Source organism: Rhyacophila brunnea, unplaced genomic scaffold, assembly GCF_057557595.1.
Source record: "Rhyacophila brunnea isolate RB1 unplaced genomic scaffold, BYU_Rbru_1.0 scaffold_149, whole genome shotgun sequence".
In the NCBI taxonomy this organism is placed as follows: Eukaryota; Metazoa; Arthropoda; class Insecta; order Trichoptera; family Rhyacophilidae; genus Rhyacophila; species Rhyacophila brunnea.
In genome coordinates this window covers 358,235-374,698 of record NW_028232805.1, presented here as the reverse complement: position 1 = coordinate 374,698, position 16,464 = coordinate 358,235, and the positions used below count along the sequence as shown (strand labels likewise).

The 16,464-nt window shown below is 34.0% G+C and overlaps 2 protein-coding genes and 1 pseudogene across 2 annotated transcripts; 1 reads left to right on the top strand and 2 right to left on the bottom strand.

Moving 5' to 3' along the window:
- The window catches only part of LOC147075349 (uncharacterized), a 248,195-nt pseudogene that overhangs the window by 226,234 nt on the left and 5,497 nt on the right, over window positions 1–16,464 (bottom strand).
- On the bottom strand, window positions 59–1,000 carry LOC147075352 (uncharacterized). The gene has a single exon (XM_085942526.1). The coding sequence runs from the start codon at window positions 998–1,000 to the stop codon at window positions 59–61; it is 942 nt and encodes a 313-aa protein (XP_085798652.1).
- Window positions 4,464–13,308, top strand: LOC147075351 (uncharacterized). The gene is made up of 4 exons (XM_085942527.1): window positions 4,464–4,605; window positions 7,014–7,706; window positions 7,995–8,288; window positions 13,226–13,308. The coding sequence occupies exons 1-4, from the start codon at window positions 4,464–4,466 to the stop codon at window positions 13,306–13,308; spliced, it is 1,212 nt and encodes a 403-aa protein (XP_085798653.1).

Sequence of the window (16,464 nt, the reverse complement as noted above, 5' to 3'; positions counted from 1 at the left end):
AGATTGCATCTATTTTGAAATGTGGGGATCTCAATAAAAATAATATAAAGAGGTTAATTTATTTCTTACTTTGGCTGACACTCAGCTTTGATCTGGCTTTCTCGCTATCAGCCGTAGGCTTCAACACCTGAAAACTACAACACATTTTTTCGTCAACATTCATTATGGCTCCAGAATTATCAAACTCTCCACAATAGTTTGGAGCCGAAAATATGGTTACCAAATCCCTATCTCCAAAAAATTCATATCCATCTTCCACAACCTGATGAGCTCTACATATTAAATCAATATTTACCGAATCAATAAAGCTTCTTAGTTTATCCACCCCAAATGTGACGGATACCCCTCTATCGTTTTCACCCCAACCCGTGATGGTTTTGTCTGGGTCACTCCACAGCAGATCACAAAGAAGTCCCTGGTCTGGAATGTCCGTTGGACGGCGAATAGATGCGATCTGATCGAGCGACTTTAAATCTGGGGAAATGCCCCCGTGCATGCATAGTATCCTAGAGTCGACAAGGGCCGAGATTGGCAGCCAATCAAAGCATTCCGTAAATGTTTTCCACAAACTTATAGAGTATCTACGTTTACATTCGTCATAAAATCCATATATGCGATTAATCCCCGCTGATTCGTGATTTCCCCTGAGAAGAAAGAAGTTATTGGGATACTTGATCTTATATGCAAGAAGAAGCGAAATACATTCCAATGACTGCTTTCCTCTGTCGACATAATCACCAAGGAATAAATAGTTTGACTGTGGGGGGAATTTTCCATATTCAAATAGCGAAAGTAGATCGGAATATTGTCCATGGATATCTCCACAAATTTTTACTGGTGTTTTTATTTCTAAGAGTACAGGCTGTGATTTAAATATTGCTTGTGATTCTGTACATAAATATGTAATTTCCTCTTCTGTCAGATTTACAATTTTGTTAGCCTTGGTTCTAACTGACAATAGCTTTGTAATAATTTTATTGACGTCTGGCCTCTCTCCCATTATATTGTGGCCAAAAAATTAGAAAAAAATTATTCTAGAAAGGATGGTAAGGAGGATTTAAAATTCTTCGGTCATAACTATTTTCACAAATAGAAAACATGCAGAAAATAAGTTTTGTTCCCCGACCAAAACAATCAAAGAATGAATATTCGAAGGAGTTTGAATCCATTTTTTAATTTAGGTTACATGGATACTATTAATTAAAAAATGGAACGAGGATTTCCATACTTTCCGGAACAATCGATATCTAAATTGGACATTTGTGTCACTTATGTGGAGATAAGTTATTCATATCTTTTAATTATCTTTACCTGAAAATGAATATTAGCCTAATGCTGATAATTATATATAAAGTTATTTCATATCTTTTAATTATCTTTACCTGAAAATGAATATTAGCCTAATGCTGATAATTATATATAAAGTTATTTACGTTCTTTTAAATTATGCTAATTTATTACATACATGGGAAATAACTACTCTAAATTCAAACTTAAGCATCTTACATTTTTAAACTGATATGAATCTGCATGATTCATTGACTCGATTAAACTAGTTTTTTAATTACATGGAAATACTTTATTTCAAACTGAAACTAAAATCGAAATCCAGATCACTGCAGCAGAATTTATTTAAATTTTGTTATTTGGTCATATAGGGCTGGAAGTGTAAATATTCTATTCTGATCTTCAATTGATAGGTCTTCTCCGCTTTGTTGCTTTTCCTTTAATGCCTCTACCATCTCAATCTCTTGCACAAGAGATTCTATAGTAAGCTCAACCTTCTTTGATACAATTTTCTTCTTGGGAATCCTATTTTTAGAAGTATTGATTGTATTTTCCGGTAAGTTAAAATCCGGGATCACCCAAGCCTCCTGCTTTTGTAAAACATTTAGAATCTCTGGCTCCTTTAGTACAATTGCTGGTTGTGGATTGCCATAAACCTCTGCCTTCACCAAGCTCTTACATTCCATCTGTTCAGTCTTTCGGCCGTAGTAGTCGTATATGTCAATTCTATTGTCAGATTTGAAATAGTTGGTTGTGGCAACCATAAAATGTGAATTGTCATTCAGCCACTCAAAAATCGATGCCCCAAGACTCTCAAATTTACATGTGACGGTTCCATTGTCATGGACCTCAACATTCCCTGGTAAATTTCCATACCCTGCATATATAATTCTATTTCCATTCGTGGAAAAGCATACTTTATTCCGGATTGTCTTCTTGAACTTCTTGATGCTTTTTCCAGTCTTTCCATCAAAAAGAAACAGATTTGCTGGTTGACTACCAAAGCACACAAAGAATGTATTGTCCAACCACTTGACTTGTAAAACCCTATGAAGGGTTTCATAGAAATAGATAGAATATCCCTCTATACGTGAAGCTAGTTTATGAATGATTTGGTGGCTATTCTTAGATTCCTTTTCTCCATCTGCCACCCCATCAATATTATCCTTAGATGCATTTTGCACATCCGCTTCCCCTACCTTTAAGAAATATACCGATATATCTGCAAAATACGTTTTGCTAGAGTAGCTTGTTTCTATTACCAAAACGATCTCCGACTCGCTACCACCCCTCTTATACTCTGCCTTAATTCTGTGAGCCTCCTTAAATCCTATTAGTTTTGTAATTTTACCATCTCTTATCGCATATAGGATCTGCTCCTGATTGGGGATTTTGTCTGTTAGCACAAACACAATTTTGTTTAGGCATATGGCATCCTTAATTTTAATTTCCTTTTCAACAGTTTGTTTGTTCTGGTCAATATCGAATAAATTAAATTTCGTTTCGTTCATGTAGAACACAAATCTATCTGAAACTCCATAATTATCAGCATTCAAAACTTCCAAAATTATCGTATAGTTTTTTTGCTTCTCCCAGTCTAATTTTACAACAGTCAGCTTTGAATTTGCAGTCAAAAAGCACGCTATTTGTCCATTGGGTGAAAGTTTCATGTCTGTAACTCTCTCCAAGGGCATTTCACATAAACTTACCATTTTCTCAGATTTAGAATTTGGTCTCAGATCAATAAATGTAATCACCCCGCTAAAGTAAGAAATCACTTTATTATTATTCAGTTGGTATTTAGTGGATTTGACAACCCTTGGTTTTTCTCCAAAAACATCTATAATCAGTCCAACTTCAGACAATGCGATGACTGGCATTCAAGGGGTAAAATATATTGCAAATGGAAAAATTATTGAGGAATATTTTCTATGAAAACCGTCACAGTTCCGGAGCTAGATGTATAAAGAGTGGTCACCCAAGCAAAGATAGTATTCCCAGATACCATTTACAGTGTTTCAATTTCCACTTAAAAGAATATTAAAAAATTTTCCTTCCCTTAACGAATGATCAAATTTATTGAAAACTTGGAAAATATACAAGCTGAGGGAATTTCACAGTCGGAATACGTTATTTTTCTCAATGCAATGTGTAGGTTTGTTGAGCATCAGCCTTATGAAATTAAAAAGAATTTGTCTGAAAAATTTGTGAATTTTGTCAAAATCTCCTCCAATGAAGCTGTATTAATAGTATCTTATAAGGCACTTTCCAAATGTACTGGCATCATTTTGAAAATCAACTTGAGTAGGCGAATTATAAGGAGTCATTTTAAGATTAGACGATTAAGAAGTTCAATTTTAGATTATTTAAGAAGTAGAAATGATACGTTTTTAGAAAAAAAAATTTTAAGAAAGTTAATAAACAACCCAGAGGTTCTAACTAGAGAGCTGCTAGAATATATCAAGTTTAATAGAAATATAATTACAAAAAGCATTTTTCAGTCACAAGCCTCTGAAGACTGTCGCACCCTTGATGCAAAGCCACTTTATATTGCAAAAGAAGACAATGTGCTGTCTTATGTCCATAAGCACTTGGAAATTATTCAAAACTGCCATATTGAATTTAATCCTGATTTCTTTGCAAATTATCTGGGGTGCGAATCCAAAACAATAGCATATAAAACCTTTGAGACACTTTCAACTTTTCATATGGACTATAGAATTCGACCTGGAAGCATAAAAATCTTATCAATGACGAATTTCATACAATTTGGGCACTGTTTTATTGAAGAGGACCTAAAGTCTATGGTGCTGTCTTGTGATGTAAATGGAGTGAATGAGGTATTGAGCCACTATTCAACTTCACCGTGTAATCCTCTCTGTACAGCAGATATTTCGAAGATTTCAATGGTTGTAGGGATTTATAGGCCGGAAATAGAAATAGAGGATGACTTCTCCGATAAGGAGTATTACGGCATGTTTGACAGCCTTTTTATACCAAGGAATTCCTTCCAATGTACTGATTGTCCAGAATATTGATAATGAAATTTCCAATGGATTAAAACGGAGATTTCTACAGGCTTTTTAGGAATGCTAGGGAATTTGATTATAGACGGCTCAAAAGCAATTTTTAATTCGTTTAAGAAGACACTGATGAATACACTACAGCCTCATAGAATGAGAAGAGAAGAAGCTCTGCAGATACTGAATTTAAAGAAAGCGTTCCGCCAAGAAGAACTAGAGAAGAATTACAACAAATTTTACCAAGCCAATTCAAAAGAAAATGGAGGGTCAGCTTACATTCAGAATGCTGTCAAGGGTGCTTATGAAATATTAAAAAATACCCACGTACCTAGGCTCTGATATGCCAAGCCTTTTAATTAAATTTTTTGAAGAGGACTTGTTTTTGGGTAATCATTAGAACTTGCAGAAGTATATGACCTACGATATTTTTAATATTAACAAATAGCTTCTCTGAAACAGACTATATTTATTGCCCAGGGTACTTACATATATGGCCACACTAATTCCATCACCTTTGTTCGTGCTGATATTCCTCTATTTCTGTACATTAATGCTCTTATCCTCAATATTTTTTTATTAACTCCATTGAGACATTCTTGTACGAAACTCCTCCTCCAACTTATTAAAATGAATAAGTGGAAAGTGGAGTAAAGAACATTCTGAATGAATGCTACGCAGGGAAATAATTTCTTTTAAAAGACTTGTGGTTTTTTCTGCAGATTCAGCCTTGTGGCATTGCTCTGCTTTTATATAGATGGAATGAAGTTTGGCTATGCAGATTCCCCAAATCAGAAGATTCCTATACTCCACCATGGAATATTTTGATGCTAGTGAGGCAACAAACTCCATATGTAGAATTAGATATTCTAACCTCTCCATGTAGAACGATCCCCTAAGTTTTACATTATCTTTGAAATTAGAATTCGATGAACTAGGAATCTCATATTGTGCAGACAAATAACAGCAAATGGCCTGCATATGGAGAAAAACCCCTTCCTTGGTTTTCTTCTTGTCTCCTTCAAGTTTGAGAGATTTCGCCTTTAAAAGAAGCTTTTCTAAAACAGAATTCCGCTCTTCAAAAAATGATCCAAATCCCTCTGAGGAAACTGTATAATCATCAAAAAACCCTGTTTCTTTTAGCTGCTTAATCATTTCAAACAAACTTAGTGCTGACCCATGATCACTTGACTTGCTATTTGATGTTTCCTTTAATTTCTTATTTTTAAATTCCATTCGTGGGTGAAAATATTTATACTCATTTGAATAGGGATAATCTATATAATCTGGAATAAATATTTATTTAGATGTAAACCAGTATCAAAGATTCTAACGAAGGTACTTGGTACCCACATTTTCCAGCATAAATTAATTTCATTGTATTCTTTGAATATCAATTTGTATCAAGAATTTTTAACAAATTCCGCTAATGAGCATCAAACTTCCCTTACCTAAAATATTGATTCAAATGGTGCCCTTTCAATTCGGGAGGTACCATTATAAGTCATTCCCTGGTTCGTCCCCCGAAAACTATTAATCCACAGCATAAAATGCTTAAACTTCCGATAGCCAAATGCAATACTATGGCATTCCCCATGTGATGAAAATCGCTCACTGCAGCTCCGCAAAGGTCTACTGCCTGAAATGCGGTGAACAACTCAACTGTGCGGCAAACCAGTGTTAATTTGCTGGCTAGTATATTGGCTGTGGCCGATAGCAGAGCAACCAAAGCCAGTTGCTTAATAAGAAATTTCCTTATACAGCACTGTCCAAATGCCAATACAACATAGAAATGATACCCATAAGCTATTAAGGTTTGCCAAAAGGACAACGTGATTTGATAATTCCAGAAATTCCCAATATCTTTTTCTATTTGGTTTTTAAAAAAAACTACTGAAAGAGATTCAGATATGCTTCCAAACAGCAGCAATGTATCTCCCAATGTAAATCCGACTGAAGTGTCCCTTTCAGTCACAACAAGTTGGCTGTAGCCCGTAATAAATGCAATCAGCAGCCCCAAGTTTTGCAGCGGCGTCAAAGATCTCTTGGAATACAAGGCTATACAGATATTACAGAAACAGATGTAAATATTATTTAGCACAATAACCTTAACATTCGAGTTATAGTTAAGATCAGCATAGTTTTCAACCTCTTCATTGAACACAGTCAAGATTGCAACGAGCAAGATTCTGGCATTTGTCCAATCTATCCTGGTAGCATTGATTGATGATACACCAAATACTACAAATACCGTTGTCAATGCTATTAATGAAGGTAGCTCTGTCTGTGACAACAGCATATCAAGTATTAACTTGCTAAGAATTGTGAAGGCAGTATACAGAACAAACAATCCATATTTGGAGCTTATCATTTTAAGGATTAAATTTGTTTTGTTTGATCACAAAAAATTGGAAAACTTCCAACCATAGGAGATAATCTATGTTAAGTATTATAAATAGATTGCGGAGTATCGCAACCAAAACACTGCATATCAGCGAACTGCAACAGCATGATAAAAATATGACTTTATAATAATTTGTATTTCTGCACCCATGAAAAAAGATAGTTTGGATGAAACAGATATAGTGAAGAATGTGGTTGTAGAGTACTTAGAATCTATACTGAATATTTTTGATGCTACACTCTTGCAAGTTATTGTTAATTGCTTTAAAGAAAAAAACAATAATTTGCTAGTTTCGCTTCTAGAAAGACGGCATATTTCTGAAATAAAAAAACTAGTAAGTTTGCAGGAGAAAGATAATGTACAGCAAGATGAAGATGAGAAGAGTGGCACACAGGGAGACGATATGCTCAAATTAACGATAAAGCCCATTCCAAAAACTCTCTATGGTGAGGGAAAATCTTTTGAGCACAATAATCCAACAGAATGTATATCATTTGAAGAAGAACTTACAGTCGGAAACAATACAGAGGTGTCTGAAAGCGTTGAGGGCAAGATAGCGCACGTTAGAAAAGTGCTTTCAAAAAACAAAATTGTAATTCTGCAAGGAAATACTGGTTGTGGCAAATCTACTAAGATTCCACAGATGCTTTTGGGAGATTATAGCAATATTGTTGTTACCCAACCAAGAAGAATAGCAGCAATCAGTATAGCTAAGCGTGTAGCAAAACAGATGAATGTTCCATTGGGCTCTGATGTTGGATTTACTGTTAGATTTGAGGATAACACTTCTCAGTGTACTAAACTGAGATATGTTACAGATGGCATTTTATTAAAAGAACTTATTTCCAGCAAGTGTCTTATTTCAAAAACAAATTCAATGAAATTACCTAGGCCAGATATCAAAAGGATGCCATATGATCTAGTAATTATAGATGAGGCGCACGAAAGAACAATGAACATTGATATTCTCTTGGGATATTTGAAAGTCGCATTGAGTAAGTCACAAACCAAACTGTTGATCATGAGCGCCACTCTTGATAGATCCAAGTTGTCTAGCTACTTTAAATGCCCAGTAATTACAATTGCCCATAAGATATTTCCGATTAAAGAACAATACCTGAAAACCCCACCTAAGGACAATTTTAAGGCAGTTATTGAAACTGTTGTGAAGATAGTTACAGAAAACTCGGGAGGTAATATTCTAGTCTTTATGACTGGGCAGGAAGAAATTAATAGAGCTGCTGAAATGTGCAAAAAGTTATTCTTTGGTTTAAATATTACAGTGATGAAGCTGTATGCATCGTTACCTTTAGATGAGCAGGAGTTGGTTTTTCAAAAGCATGATCGTAAGATTATTTTTTCGACCAATATTGCCGAAACATCGATTACGATTGATGATATAAAGTTTGTGGTTGATTCTGGGTTGGTGAAATGCAAAAGCAGGACGATCGACACATCACTTGATCACTTGGACATAGTTAGAATATCTAAAGGCCAAGCCCAACAGAGAGCAGGTCGTTCTGGCAGAACTGGACCAGGAACTGTATACAGGGTGTACACCAGAATAGATTTTGAAAGTATGGATGAGAATTCCACACCAGAAATAATGAGATCCGACTTAAATGATCTGGTTCTGACATTGAAATGCATGGGGATACATAATGTACTTGGATTTGATTTTATAGATGTGCCAGATGAAAAATTCCTAAAAGGAGCCATGGATTATCTATACTACATTAGAGCGCTTGATGGGAAAGGCAGAATAACTAACCGTGGTAGAAGAATTTCCCATCTGCCTGTTTCACCAAATATGGGGGCTGTCTTATTAAGGGCTGAAAGTTTAGGCTGTTTGGAAATGGCTTGCATTGTAGCAAGTTTTCTCGAATCACTTCCTATTTTTGAAGAGCTACCGCCTGACCATCCAAGCTATCGAGAGAAGCATGATGTGAAAAGTAAATTTGGCCACCACTGTGGGGATATATTTTCTTATATCAACATTTATCAAGCGTGGGAGAGATCGGGCTTTAAGACGACATTTCTGAGAGAACATTTTTTAAGAATACGAAATATGTTTCAAATCCGACATACTAAAAATCAATTAATGAGAATATTCCATTGTAAGAATAAGGATAAATGCGATAAAATTGAGGAGGCTCTATGTGCAGGATTTTTTATGAATGTTGCAAAAAGAATCAATAAAACAGGCTACATTACACTTTACGGTGACATTTCATGCCAAATCCACCCATCGGATATTTTGTGCAAATCACTTCCTGAATATATACTGTTCTATGAGCTGATTTGCATAAATAGAGAGTATATGAGGGTGTGTATAGAAATAACTGAGGAAGTATTGAGAAATGAGTGCAATAACTTTTATGATTTTAATCTAGGGCATAAAGATGACAATTGATTAAGGCTAATAAATCGTATTATATATTTTCCAGTCTAAAACGCATTTTTATCGTTGGTATCGAAAAGACAAATATTTCTAGTAGAAGTGAACTGTTCATTCTGCTTGGTCGATATCTTCAAGATCTATTTCTATCAAACCGATTGTGAGGCAAACTGGGCTGCAATTTGATTTTTGAGGGAATTTTAGGAATTAACTTGATTCTCCTTTCCATATCACTTTGGTCATCCTAATGATATGTTTGAAGCGTACCAAATGGAAATGGATTGTTTTGTGACTGTTTTTGAAAAAATTCTCCCTCCATATGTTCAAACAGCACCGTCTACGAATAATCACTGTTCCTGCAAAGAGCTACAATGAATTTATACGCGGGGATTATAAAAGTTCTGAACAAAAAAATGCTCTACTTCAACTAAACCATTTATTTGAAAAATATTCTGAAAAGAGAATGAAAGATCATAGGAATTCCCTGGAAAACAATTTTTTTCTGAAAAATAATGAGATTTCCTGGGAGTTTGAGGTGTATAAAATGAAAAGATGTCTTTTACACAATAGCTTTTACCAGGTTGACAAAAAAATCAAGCCTATTCTAACTCTGCATGCCAATCAAATATTTGTATTGGCTATGATTATGGGACATCAAAATATTGTTAACTACTTTATAAATAATATCAACATAAATTCCAGTATACTTGGCTCGGAAATGTGGCCCTCATATTTTCTACTTGCATGCACTTGCAATAATACGATATTCGAAATCTTTAAGCACCGATATATCAACTACAAGATTGCTTGGAATGGCCTAACCTCACATCTCCTATGTTCATTTAAGGGACGTAGTCTTAAAAGAGAGGCAGATCTTGATTTCTTAAGCTATCAAGAGTATTCATATCTAAATTTGTTCAGAGGTATCAAGTTTCAAAAAACTGAGACAACCTATCCAGTGTTTATCTTAGACTTCTTATGTATGACAGGGAACACCCTATACATTCGTGAATTACTCGATAGGGTTCCAGAAGCAGGGTATTTAAGTCGGCTGAATTTTATTGTTCAACACGAGCAACATCTTATTCTCATTATGACTCGATATGGGTTTCGTACAGATCAAGAATATAATGGGGACACTCCACTTCATCTTTGCAGCCTTGATGGAGATATGTACAGTCTTACATTTTTACTATATTCAGGATTTCCAATAGTACGAAATAAGGCAGGATATTTCCCAAACGAAGTAGGAAGCAGTAGTGTAATGGAGAAATCCAATAAGCTCTTTGGATTTTGTGTAGGCCCACCGTTCTTTGATCATTCTGTTCGAGGATTTAGAAGAACATTTTTCCCCGATGTTTTTAAAGCTGATATGCTCTATTGGATAAATGTTCTCAAGTACACTACTTCAAAATACGAAAAATATGCCAGCGGATTGAGATATTTGGATTTCAACAGAGAAAATCGAATCCTTCGGGCAAGTAGATTCACAATTGTTTCTGTTTTTTCACTTACAAAATCTCCAATACAAGTAGAAATGGATGTTCAAAAGACCCTTAAAACTTATGTGGAACCAATAGTAATTGATTCTGTCGAAGTGTCTAAGACTTTTACTCAAAAATTCTGGAAATGCTGATTTTAATAAATACCTGGTAAATTTCTTAAACTTATCTGGAAAAGACATTTAGATTTAAGATGATTACTCTGTTTAAAGCATTACCATCCCAACTACAAACTTCCATAATCTATAGGGGATTGACTATAAAAGGCTGGTTACTTAATATGTTTTTACAACGAAAATAAGAACGATAATAGCTTTTTAATGATTTTAAACATATCGATTCAGGAGATAGAATATGATCACGGAAATGATCAAATATCTTCTATATCGAATATCCTTCAACTGAACAATTGTTGAATCCTTTTTTAAACTATCACATTCATTCTGCAGAGCAGAGATTATCGATTTGTCTGTTGTTGCTATCAAAAAGCTGCATTCAATATCAGTCTCACTACTTCTTCGATTGAAACTAGATGATCCTATTATACTGATTGCATATTCACTCTCAAACATCCACAAGCCTTTTTTGTGAAATGTATGTTCCAAAATTGAGTATTCATGAAGAGTACATTGTGGTAGTTTACATTTTGTATAGTAGCTGCTATATGCATATATGCCTGTTATTGCTTTGTTTAAATACCCAAACGTATTAAATGTATTTGTTTGGGGACTAGTAGTGAAAAGATCAAAAGATTGATTTTTCAATAAATCGAGATAAACCTGTGGAAAATTTAGATAAGAGGTTGCGACCATAACTTTGGGCCATTTTAACTTTAAAAGTGATGATACGATACCAAGCTCCTGAGTTTGGTCGAAAGGTATAATCCATGTATGGCTGGGTGAATATGCTTCTAGATTGATGTTTGCAGTGGAAATTTTGGCCAAAGAAAGATTTCTGGTATCACTACTAATGCCTGGTGATTTAGCTGATTTCATCGGCTGCTTGGCTTGTGATATAACCGGTTCAAAAATCTTTTCATAAACCATTTTACACAACTCTTTACTTCTCAGTAAAATGTATCTATCTACTCTATTGGTAAAATATGAGTCCTCTAGATTGGCCCCTGTTAGGATAACTTCATCATCAAAAAGAAATGCTTTTATATGATAGACACAAAAAAATTCGTTTACTGCAAATGGCAAACTCCTATGATAGGAGAAATCCACTAGCTGGAATATTTTATCGATATTTCTTTCTCTTATCAGCTTCATTAGGGTTTTATCCTTTTCGTTTCTATTTTTGTCAACAATGATATTTGTGATCAAATTGGCCCTGACTCTTGCTTCAATTAAATCAAGCAAAGGTATGGATTTTTGACCACTTCCAAAGTACAGACAGGCAAGATGGACTACATTGGCTTCTAAAAGTTTTAATTTTACGATTTCATAAAAATCATTTGGTGAAGCAATAACCTTCAGATTGTTGACTTTTACACCTTTGAGAAAAGTTAATTGTTCTAAAATCTCTTCCATTTTAGGGATTTTCCAAATTAAAGAATATATGTAGTGTTTATAAACAAAAGCCAACTAACTAATCAAATCATTGGTGACGTAATTGGATTACAAACATATGAGAATATCAGAGGACTGTCCAAGTATGGTCCTAGAGTAAAAATCTTCAAGGTACCATGGATTTTATACTAACTATCATATATTAAATATTTTATAGATCTTCGCGAATGTTGTAAGATTCAAACTAAATACAGCTTAGGAACTATCTTTGTATTCCCAAACATCGCTCAAAGATATTTAAGAACATCAGTAACTGTTTATGTCAAAATGAAATGATCGATTTATGATATATTGCTGGATGGTTTAAGATTTTATTTATAATTCCAAATATTATGCAAACGCCTCATATGTGAGTATAAACTACGCTTATATATATAAGAACATCCACAATAGATGCATTTGCACCTTTCTGTTCTTTTATCAAATAGATAATGAGAAGTTGCAGTTGTATCCTCAGTTTCATCCCTTATGTTTATTTTAATCGCAGATCCCCTTACTGTGGATACGAAAGTGAGAAATAATTCTGCATCTATCAGAAGTTCCTTTGTAGATTTCATCTTGGGAAAAGTTTTCTTTCTAATCCAAATAAATTAAACTACATAATTTTGATAAAAGTCAGCTTGTGATAAATCAACAACAATTTTGAAGACTGGGAGTGTTAGTCGAATGTAAGATGATCAACAACAATTTTCTCTAATTAATAAAAGGAGATAAAGTAAACTTGTGATATCAATAATAATATCCGAATTGATATGACGAATATCTTTGGAATCGAAATCTCTTATACTGAATTGCTCGAGCTTAAGGCCAAATATAATATTTGTAAGTCTTGTAGAGCAGGAATATAGATCGGATATGCTTTATAACTTATCTAATTCTTACCCTCCGAAGTGAATTAGTCTTATGGTATTAATATACCATCTGGAGGATCCTATTACAAAAAATATAATGATTTGACTGGGTGATTCTGAAACTCCTAAACTTGATAAGTCTCCTTTTAAAATTTTCAGAAAATCTTTTTATATCCCTTTTATGACTGACAGCACAGTATCAAATCGAATTACTCCACAAGAAGATAATGAAGAAGCAGCAACCAAAGACTTGCCAGAAAAATCTGCAGGTCTGAAATACAATTTATTTAAATCTAATTTCAATAGTAAGCTTAGGGGAAATGTTAAGGGCGATAGATCTTATGAAATGATAGTGGATTCAATAATGGCTAGAGTAAATAAGATGCCACAAGGTAAGGCAGAATTTAGAGAAGAAGGATCATGGATTGGAAGTGTGGTAACTTCTGTGGTAGTATTGCTAATAGTATCTGGGATTGCAATGTTCTTCCCAGCAATTTCATCCAAAATACAAGAATTGATTAGCGGGAAGAAAAAAGAAGAAGAATTTAGATATGTCCCTGCCGAAAAATTCAGCAATGTCTCAGTTCTTGGGGTTGAGAAAGACGTTACAAGAGTAACTAAAGAAATGTTTCAAAAGTGTTTATGGATTCCAAAGCTAAGCAAAGAGGAAATAGAACAGCGAACAGAGGCAGCCAGTTTTAACTATCTTCTTCATGGAGTTCCAGGTACCGGTAAGACAACATTTGTTAAACGTGTATCTTACGAGTTAGATATTTTATTAAGATCCCAATACTTCATCAATCTACATGGTGGGCCAGACTCCGATTATATCAAAGATCTTAAGAAAAGAAATCTTTTTGAGGCAGCAATTCTTAATTCCAAATCTCGTGTTAAGTTTCTCTATATCACTCCAAGTAGCATTACAGATAAATTCGTGGGAGAATCTGAAAAAAATGTAAGAAAGCTTTTTGCAGAGTTAGCTAAGCCTCAGGAGAAGTATATGGCCATAATTGTTATGTTTGATGAAGCTGATGCCCTATTTCAAGATAGAGAGGAAGGTGAAAAGTCAAATGCCACTGGAAAGGCACTACAAAGTGAATTGCTGACTAGACTTGGCCAGTCCCCTGATGAATATAGACCTGTATTCATTTTTGCCGCTACTAATATTTTGAAATCATTTGATGGTGCATTTGTCCGTAGGTTTTCACAGAAGATTGAATTTACCGTTCCTAATGAATATGCTAGGGCAAAGTTGGTTTCTTTTGGCCTTAGAAATGCTAATCTCAGTAAGGAACAAATTGAAATTATCATAAGGGACACAGACGGATGTTCCCAGGCACTTATTACAAGAGTGCTTAAAGAGTCTTTTTCCTATGATAACGATGGCAGATTTGTCAAATATGACTACGATGGACTCTTAGCGAAGCTTAAGCAAAAAGTCGATCATAAGCAAGGTAAGTTTTAATAGAGAATTAACTGCAATAGATTAAATTGATTTTATAATTTGTTTTTAATGGTTCAGACAAATGAATAATGATGACTTTTTACAATACTAACATATAAGGACCATGTATATCTCCTAAATGTTTGGATTAAAAGTAAACTTTTGAAAATAATTATTCACGTAAAATATGATCGTATTGTTAATATGCTCCTGCTAATTTCTTCAGATTTTGTAAATGTTTTAAATTGTTATAAACATTGAAAAGAGTTTTGTGATAAATAAAATTGTGGATATTAACTTAAGTTAGAATTTATTCCGATTTTGCAAACATTTCTGCAGCCCCACTCCTTTTAAGGACTTTTAGGTTGGACTTACCCAGTCGATGCCCAAGAATCTTTAGGATTTCGCATTGATCTGATGTCAAAATGTCACTTTCGTTACATACAACGAACCTATCATCAAGAAACTTCCTTGTACCTGTTTCCCTCAGACTTCCTAGATATTTCTCCAACTTTGAATTTTTTATTTCACCTGATTCTATAGCAATTGTCTTATTAGCTTCTTCACCCACTTTCAAATAATCTGAAAAAGTAAACTTTTCCAAGACAGCTATATCCTCTTCATTTCCAAATAGAACAAAGTAGTTTTCTTTCAGATCAAATCCTGGAAAATCCTTGGACAGCAATTTCTTTTTTATAAACAAAAGTTTCCCGGAAATAGACTCTCTTAGTTTTTGTATTTCATCAGCTAAAATATTTTCATTTTCTATTAAAAGGATTAAAGGATATGCTTCAGCCAATTGTTTGGCCTTTTCTATGTCTGAAGCCTTTTGGGCTTTAGATTTCTTTTGAGGTGTTTTCATTAACGGCAATTTCAAAAAGAAAATTTTTCTAAGAAATAATATTCACACCTAATTCCAAGAATTGTTCAGAAGATTTTTTATAAAAACTGACAGTGATGAGATGGCAGATAGCTCAGTAGAAGCTTCTTCTATCCCATTGCACTATGCATCTATTACCTGGGCTTGTTTAGTTATTGCAGTATGGTTATGCAAACCTACCAGATATGGTAAAGCATTAGCTACTATTCCATCTATAAGCTATAGTAGATATTTGAAAGACCCATGTATATGAAAGTTAATGCTGAACTTTCTATTAGAAGTGACACCTACTTTGATGGTAGAATTAATGTGGTTACATGAATCTATTAAATATTTGAAGAAAGCCAGTAACTTATTCGTCTTGATGAAATATAAAACATCATTTGTCTCAAAACCGATATGCAACTATTTTGTATAAAATCTTAATAAAACTATTTTTGGATTTCTATGATCATTTTGATGAGAGTAAAATTTTCAAATTATACTCACAGTTCATGGCTATGTTAGGAATAACTGATATTTTAGATAATTTGCTTGAAGATCTAAAACAAAGAACTTAATCTTCGTGTTTTCCGTTTTTTTGTTTTGAAAAATTTCCCCAAATTTATGAATTTGGATCTAATTGAATCTCCTCACCACACATTTCGTAAGCGGCGTCATCGGAATTGTGTAGTTTTCTTCTATATAGCCTCTCTTGGTTCTGTATATCTCCTTTGCAAAATGTTTTTTAAATTTGCGATTCTTCTCAAAACTAAGATATGTAGAGTAGATGTAGCAGATATAGTGGAGGTGAGCCAAGATGGAATGGTACAGCTTTATGATTTAGAAAGAATACGCTGTGAAATGCTGCATGGGTTTCAGCAATATTTTCATAACGATGAGATATTGGTTCTTAATACTCCATCGTGCAGATATGTTTTTGACTATGCAACACAAGCTTTTATTTCGCCTAATTATGTGCATCCATCAGATTTTGATTGTGGATTTTGGAAACAACGAATATTTAGTAAAGATATATCAGAGCCAAACAATATTATGGCTGATTCATCTACGCATGAAAATCATTCTTTTAATCAGAATGAATTAGCATTTAAAAGTGCATTTTAT

Coding starts and splice junctions, on each gene's coding strand:
- LOC147075352 (XM_085942526.1), bottom strand. CDS start 1,000: ATGGGAGAGAGGCCAGACGTCAATAAAATTATTACAAAGCTATTGTCA.
- LOC147075351 (XM_085942527.1), top strand. CDS start 4,464: ATGAGAAGAGAAGAAGCTCTGCAGATACTGAATTTAAAGAAAGCGTTC. Junction 7,707..7,994: donor ATATTTGAAAGTCGCATTGA/GTAAGTCACAAA, acceptor TAAATATTACAG/TGATGAAGCTGTATGCATCG. Junction 8,289..13,225: donor CACCAGAATAGATTTTGAAA/GTATGGATGAGA, acceptor TATGACTGACAG/CACAGTATCAAATCGAATTA.